At 30.1% G+C, this 8,291-nt stretch overlaps 1 protein-coding gene and 1 long non-coding RNA gene across 2 annotated transcripts; one reads left to right on the top strand and one right to left on the bottom strand.

Moving 5' to 3' along the window:
• The first annotated feature begins 696 nt into the window (after positions 1 to 696).
• LOC145012554 (uncharacterized) lies at positions 697 to 4,436 on the top strand. Its single transcript, XR_013664573.1, has 4 exons — positions 697 to 840; positions 1,064 to 1,192; positions 1,285 to 1,359; positions 1,478 to 4,436. It is a non-coding gene; the product is annotated as an uncharacterized LOC145012554 (long non-coding RNA).
• Positions 4,437 to 7,205: 2,769 nt separating this feature from the next.
• Positions 7,206 to 7,985, bottom strand: LOC145009598 (uncharacterized). The gene has a single exon (XM_078968264.1). The coding sequence runs from the start codon at positions 7,983 to 7,985 to the stop codon at positions 7,206 to 7,208; it is 780 nt and encodes a 259-aa protein (XP_078824390.1).
• Positions 7,986 to 8,291: the final 306 nt, after the last annotated feature.

The raw sequence follows: 8,291 nt of genomic DNA, 5'->3' as shown, positions 1-8,291 counted from the left end.
AATTAAAGTGAATGGAGTTTTTGTGGTCCAAATTTTAAATGCATTTTTTCCGCTAATCGCTTAAGCAAAGATGGGTATCTGTAGGGCCTTACACTCACAGACTCACTACCAGGTTTTAAGGGAATGTGGTGATCGTGATTCCTCTTAGGAGGAAAAGGTCGGGCTAGTCGCTAAAGGCTTTGAATTTACTCAAAGAAAAGACTTGATACAAGGAACTATACAAGTATGGTGGGAGGCCTAAAGTCTTTCACGTTGACCCGGACCGACATGACGTTTGCTGTGAATCAAGTCTTTTAGTGACCTTCAATGTGGTGTAACTTTATTTCCTAATTTTGTGTAATGTAGGGGTTACGGCCTTACGGACGAGGAACTTAAATGAAGTGGGAATATGAAAAGGGAGATTGTATCGAATGGGGATGGTGGTCCCATGAAATCCAATAGAAGAAGAAAGGGCATGGGCTGCCAAAAGAGAATAAACGGGGAGAGGAGAGACACGGTAGAAGTTTGCCAAGTTCGCAGGGCCGGCCCATGGGCCGCCTGGGCAAGCTGGGCGACCGCCTCGGGCCCCCAAATGCCATAGGGCCCCCATTTTATATCTCTTATATTACATGTATAGCATTAGCCCATTAGGTTTAAACTTATTGGACTGGTTATTATTGAAGCCCAATACAACAATACTCCGTCTCTTAGTCTCTTACCAATGCGCGTCGTCAACCAAAAAGAAAGCGGGAGAAAGAGGAATCAGGAACAATTGGGCGTGCGAGAGTACCGACTTCTAAGGCACAATTAAATCTTCAACGATCGGCTATGAAAATTGATATGTTTTCTCTGGATTCCAAGGTAAGGAATGGTCTCAATAATCGGATTCTTCTATTTCTTCTTCAGTTTCAATTGAATCGATCTATTATTTCCTCCCCAATTCTCCCTTTTCTAATTTCCGATTTGACGATTTAGTATATTTGATTGCTTCTCTTGTACCGATTTCTTCCCCTATTCTCTATTTTCTACTGATTATTGCCTTCTATTTTCGATTTTCAAGTTTAATTTTTTTTTTATGCAATAGAACTAGACTATTGAGAATCTGTGAAGACCACTGAGTCGTCACAGACGAAGACAAGATCAATCGAAGAAGCATTAATCCCACAAAATCGTTGTCTCATTGTCTTCTCGGTTGTGAATCTTTTTTTTATCTGTAAGTTCTAATTTCTAGCATTCATATTTCTTATTTTTCTATGATTTTCTATTTTTTTATGAATCTGATATTCATAATTTTATGCTTTGTAGAATCAATCCAGGAAAATGACCTTTTGATTGTGTGATTGTGAATCCCTGTAACTCACTAACTCTGATTCTATATCTGTAAGTAGCTTTCTTGGTTTGTATTAGAGATAAATTATTATTCATTTGCTTAATTTCAGTTGTTTAATGTTAATATTTTTAATCTAATTTTTTTTAACTTCAGAATTTTCTGTTGTAGTTGTGGGGCTTTTTCAATTGGCATTTGACAATTGCTTAGAGGTTATTTAAAGGCTTACAACATCAACAATTTACCAATTACCATCAAGGCAACACGCAGTACGTATAAAGAACGAGAATCCTTCTTTTATTATTTGTTATCTGTTTGCTTATTGTTTGCCTAATTGCCTTTTATCACTTTATTGAATATGCATCCTAGAAAGTATATGTCTGGAAGTGAAAAAAGAAAGAAAAAACAAAAAATTGAACAAGATAATGAAACTCAAAAAGGGTCTATGCAGAAGTTTTTTTTAAAAAAAATATAGTTCTGCTTATGTACAAGTAAATGAACAAGATAATCTCATACATGAAATTGTTTTTAATGAGCAAGATAATGTCTTCAATGAAAATGTTGATTTTGATGATGAAAATATTAATAATGAAGATGTTAATGTCAATAATGAAAATGTTAAGAGTTCAAATGAGAATGAGAATAAAAATGTCATGAATGATAACAATAAACAATGTATTCCACCTTTAGATATATATAATCCTAGTAATTGGGAAAATCTTGACAATAACTTAAGAGATATTTTGATTGAAAAAGGGACAATAAGAGAATCAAATTTTGTATATCCTAAAGATAATCTATCTAGACATTTTTCTTATGCTTCTTATACTAGAAAGTTAAGTAATGGTGAGACAAGTGATCGAAAATGGTTAATTTACTTAAAAAAAAGTTGATAAAGTGTTTTGTTTTTGTTGTAAGTTGTTTAAACCTAATAATTATGTTACTAAAATTTCTTTAGCAAATGATAGATTTAATGATTGGAAACATTTATTTGATAGATTTAAAGAACATGAAAATAGTTCCCAACATCTTTTTTGTATGGATTCTTGGGATGAACTAATAGCAAGATTGGATAAGAATAAAACAAGTGATAATGATTTACAAAATAAAATTTTAACTGAAAAAGAACGTTGGAGGCAAGTTTTAAAAGAATAATTGTTGTCATTAAATATTTGGCAAAATATAATTTGGTTTTTCGAGGTACGTTGGAGGCAAGTTTTAAAAGAAATTGTTGTCATTAAATATTTGACAAAATATAATTTGGCTTTTCGAGGTTGTAACGAAAAACTTTTTCAAAAATCTAATGGTAATTTTTTGGGAGCAATAGCATGTTAGATACATAGAAAATCATCAAACTCATCTTCATTATTTAGGACACAAAATTCAAAATGAAATCATTTCTGTTTTAACTAATAATGTTAGAAATTCTATAATTAATATTATAAAAAAATCAAAATATTTTTCTGTTATCCTTGATTGCACATCCGATGTTAGTCATCAAGAACAAATGACTCTTGTTATTCGATGTGTGAACATGTCTAATAATAAAATAAAAGTTGAAGAATTTTTATTAGAATTTTAAAGGTAGAAAATACATCGGGTTTAGGACTTTTTAATGAGTTATTAAATGCAATTAATTCTTATGGTCTTAATATTGATGATATAAGAGGACAATGTTATGATAATGGTTCTAACATGAAAGGAAAACACCAATGTGTTAAAAAACGATTACTTGAAATTAATCCAAAAGCATTGTTTATGTCGTGTGCTTGTCATAGTCCTAACCTCACGGCTAGTGATATGGCTCATTCTTGTGCTAAAGCCATTTCTTTTTTTAGAGTTTTGCAACGCATTTTTGTATTATTTTCAAGTTCAACCAAAAGATGGTCAATATTACTCGATATAGTCTCTAACTTAACAGTAAAATCTTTATCTAATACACGTTGAGAGAGTAGAATAAAAAGTGTCAAAACCATTAGGTTTCAAACTCCTCATATAAGGGATGCCTTGATAGAATTAAGTTCATCATGTGATGACGCAAAGTCTAAAAGTGAAGCTGAAAGTTTAGTTCATGCTATTGAAAGTTATGATTTTTTACTTGGTATGGTAATTTGGTATGATATTTTATTTGCTATAAATAAAGTTAGTAAAAAAAGCAAACCAAAACTATGTGTATTGATGCCACAATTTATCTATTAAAAAATATGATGACATTTTAAAACTCATAGAAATGAAAGGTTATACCATTAGTATCGATAATATTAAGGCCATTGCATCAGATATGGAAGTTGAACCTATATTCCCAAAAAAACGCCAAATTACCAGGAAAAAAAAAAACAATTTGATGAAATTAATTGTGAAGATGAATTACTATCACCCGAATAGTCATTTAGAATCGAGTATTTTATATACATTGTTGACGTGACAATTGCATCATTAGAGAGTAGATTTGAGCAATTAACAAACTTTGAAAACATTTTTGGATTTTTATATGATTCAAAAAGGTTAAAGTGATTGGATGATATTGAACTTAAAAAAAGTTGTGCTATTTTTACAATTAAGTTTACTCATAATAACTTATGTGATATGAATTTAAATGAATTTTTTACGGAACTTAAAGTATTACAAAAAACTTGTCAAATGTTGTTATGTCATCGGTTGAAATTTTAGAGTTTGTCAAAGGTAAAGATTGTTATCCAAATGTTTGTATTGCATATAGAATTTTATTAACCATACATATTACTGTAGCATCAGCAGAAAGAAATTTTTCAAAACTAAAATTATGAAAAAATTATTTGAGATCATCAATATCACAAGAAAGATTAAATGGTTTGGTTATGTTATGCATTGAAAAAGATTTGTTGGATAATATTAAACTTGATTCTATAATTGATGACTTTGCATCTAAAAAAAGCCCGTAAATTTAAATTTCTTTAGTTTTTCTTTGATAAGTTTATGTATTAGGGTTTAGAGCATGTTTTGACTTTTTTATTTTATTGTTTTGTATTAATAGTTGATAGGTTGTTTGGCTTGCGGGGCCTGTCCCGAAGTCTTTTCTTTCTATAGGTGAGGAATCCTCAGCCTTCAATTGTATTATTTTTTTAATTAATAAATTTTTTAGAGGTACCAACATTTTTTTTTAAGAAAAAGAAAACAATATGAGGGCCCCATTTTGTCTAGGACCGGTCCTGCAAGTTCGCTAGCCAAGATACGCCTTCCGAGGACGAACCACGGTGTGTGTCGAGTCAACATAGACGGTATCAAGCTCTTTGTCGTATGAATTCGTCTAGCCTAATGTGATATTTATGTTTTGAAGAACATTCTTAAGATGATTATTGTACGATTATCATGTTTCCATGGTGCAGAATGTAGATTCTTTCATTTTTTATGCGGCCAAGGATAGGAATAATAACTATTTTCAAAACACACGATTTTGTAAACTTTAGAAAATAACATATTTATTAATTAAACAATTTAATAAAGTAGACCAATTTTGACCCTCTCTCTACTTTTTTGGAATTTTGTTTAAAATAGTTTCTACTAAATAAATCCAAAACCTATAAAACAAACGTATGTGTTTTTTAGGAAGAATTTAATGCACAATTAACATTCTTGCTATTATAAATCATTACTTAAAAATCATATTTAAATTTTAAACTAATTCCTTAGATATTTTATTACTAACTAACTATTTTAATTAGATATTATATTTTATACAGAAAAGAAAAGAATTTTTTATCAAATGTGCTACTACCCAATTATTGACATTTTTAAACAATGATTTAGACTTTAGATCCAATCTTGTGATGAACCCTTCAATAATTAAGCTCAAATAAATACAAAAAGGAACAAAACGAAAACAAACCAAAAGCAAATTATAAGCCTACCAATTGCAATAATTCTGAACACAGAAAAAAAATATAAAAATAAAAAGATTAAAAAAAGAAAGTAAAATTATCAATATTCCAAAGTAGTAAAGGACCCCCAATAATGGATTTAACTTCATTGCGATCTTTGGTCAAAAGTTATAAAAATAAGTCGGTTTGCTTTGTTTTCCAATTGAAGTAGTCCTTACTTTTCTAATTAACCTAAAGATCAAGTTTTAATTTCACAATATCTCTTTAATATCACATAATATAAATTAATGTCACCTAATTCATTTTGACCAACGATTATCGGTTATATTATTCTAATTTTGAACATGTCAAAACTAGTTACTAATCAAATATCACATAATATAAATTAATGCCACGTAATTCATTTTTACCAAGGATTATCGGTTATATTATTCTAGTTACTAATCAAATATGATATGATTACTTAAATGTGGACAAAAACTAAGGTTCCGTTTGATAGTTTCTGTTTGGGAAAGTGTTGTTCAGTAAAGTGCTGTCTGGGAAAGTTTTCTGACTGGGAAAGAAACCATGCTGTTTGATTATACATTTGATTGATTATGCTGAATGATGAAAAAAAGTAATAATTCAATAAAAAATAAATTTTAAAAAGTTATTTAAAAAAAATTAATAATCCAATAATAAAAAGAAAGAAGCGGGGTTTGGTGTATAATTGTCTTTCCAGCCCATTCAGCCAGAAAGATATGATTTTGGGGCTTTCTGGGAAAGACATATCTTACCGGGAAAGACCCATTTTTTTGTGCAAATCAAACAGTCTTTCCGGTCCATTTAACCAGAAAAATCTGTTTGAACCTGGAAAGATGCGTATCAAACGGAGCCTAAAAGGTTATTGTCCTCTTAACCGTTAATCCATAAAATTATATATATTTTTTTCGATATCTATTTTTTGTGTTTTCCTAAAAATTTACTTGATGCTTATAACTTATTATAACAACATTTTAGAACATTTAATTTGCAATCTTCTTCTAAATATTGTATAGACAGAAGATTTTAAAGAAGAAAAGCGAGTGAAAAAGAAAAGCATGAAACATGGAAGCTTGGTTTGTATGTTCCCCAACCTTTGGACATGCTCATGTACATTTTAATCATGTTTGTACCAATCTTACAAATGTACCCCCACCAATTTTAGCCATATACAACTTTCTTAACTGGATTGTAGAGGCTAATATAGGAAACAAAATGTTCTTACATTATATAATTATTTTTTATTTTTTATAAAAGGATTTTCTGATATGTATCCTAAAGGTACACATAAGAAGTATTAATTATGAAAAATATTAACATAATTAAATTTGAAATACATTTATTATGAAAATTATTAATGCATTTCACATTTAATTATGATAATATTTCTTATTATTACTATATTTTATAATTAATTATAGTAATGTATATCATCAATTAATGCTTCTTATACGTACCCTTATACGTACCCTTAAAGTATATATTAAAAAATCAGTAATTTTTTTTGACATCATCTATCTACTTTCCAATATCACTAGGCACGCATCATAAACTATTAGCAAGCTAGATTTTGATTGGCTAATTGAGTAAATTAAATTTTAAAACAGGGAAAAACATTAAAATAATCAAAATGTGTCATTTTTTTATTATTATTAAATAACCATATTTTCTAATTTTATTATAAAATAGTTTGTTTCTCTTACAATTTTCGATATTCCTCAAAGTCGGAAAATTATACACTTTGTATATTTCATAAAATCTTTGTAATCTTGTGATTTTTGTTTCTATTCGTTTTCATATATACTTTTTTCCTATCACTATCAACAAGTCTCTTGCTAGTTTTATTAAATATTATGTCAGCCTTTTTTCGGTTTAGGAAAAAAAAAAGTTTACTTGATTTTTTTTTTTTTTTTTTTTTTTTTTGAATTAAATCAACACATTGTAACTTTACATTCAAAACATTTACATAGAAGAAGAAAAAGAAGGAGAAGAAGAAGAAACAAAATACAAATACTCTCGCCTTATGATTTGCTCTTCTTTTTAGCTTTTCCATTACACAAAAGTGAACCAAATCCAAAAAAACTTATAGTCCCCTTTGAAATATTGTAAGCAGGTGGAATGTTCAAAACCGGAATAATTCTAATTCCTCCTTTTGAATTCCTTGAACTCGAATTTTGATAACTATAATACATATGAGTGGAAGAAGAAGAAGAAGAAGTGGGATTTTGAGTTTGAGCTACGCTAGAACATCTTCTTAATGACACAGGCTCCTTTGATCTTTCCATGGATTTCGGACCTCCATTTCCCTTTGGATTCAGAGCTGAACCAGTTGAATAGCTTCGTGATAAGCTTTTTATCGATAAGGATCTAAGCAACCCTTTTGGGCCCTTACCATTGTCGCAATTAAGACTCGTGCTTCTCCTGAACTGCCAAAAGGATCTCGATGTGGATGTCGATTTCTGTTGTTCTTCGTCATTGAATATGAACTCCTTGAGGCGTTTCTTCTGGGTATCCGTATTTGGTGGTGAAGTTTCCGATTTGGGAACTGGGTGGTGAATGATTTTGGGTTTTTTGATTTGGGTAGGGAGGATTTTTCCATTGGAGAAGAGCTCATCCGCAGGTGTGAGATTGGAGGTGGTGCAGAAATCGAAATCGAAAGTGGGAGACAGAAGAAATTGGTCTGATCTGTTGGGATCGGATTGAATCGAGTTGATATCTGAAGATGGGTCATTGATATCATGGGAGAAGGAGATTCGTGGGCTTATAGGAACTTCGGAAGCAGAGCAAACATCGACAGCCATGGATGATGGATGGAGTTTTGAATGGAAAACTGTTGTAAGAAGGAAGAAAGGCTGATTTATAGGCAAGAGGAAATACTTGGTGAGTGAGAGTAAAAAGGTTTTTATTTTATTTGTATAATGTTAAGCTAACGAATGTACGAGCATTTTGAAAAGATTCCTGGTCTCGAGTAAAATATTTCTCCCATCTCAAAATTATTTATGGGGTTTTCAATAAATATTGTTAATAGAAAGATTCTATTAAGAATGTATAATTGCTTGATGTTTCTATTAATCAATGGTGGAATATATACTATAAGAATAACTCAA

This window comes from Lactuca saligna, chromosome 8 (genome assembly GCF_052625555.1).
Source record: "Lactuca saligna cultivar CGN05327 chromosome 8, ASM5262555v1, whole genome shotgun sequence".
Lineage (NCBI taxonomy): Eukaryota > Viridiplantae > Streptophyta > Magnoliopsida > Asterales > Asteraceae > Lactuca > Lactuca saligna.
Note: the sequence above shows the minus strand (reverse complement) of the source record. Positions and strands in the feature narration are given on the sequence as shown.

What these genes read in the sequence shown, in the direction of transcription:
- LOC145009598 (XM_078968264.1), bottom strand. Translation starts at nt 7,985, where the DNA reads ATGGCTGTCGATGTTTGCTCTGCTTCCGAAGTTCCTATAAGCCCACGA.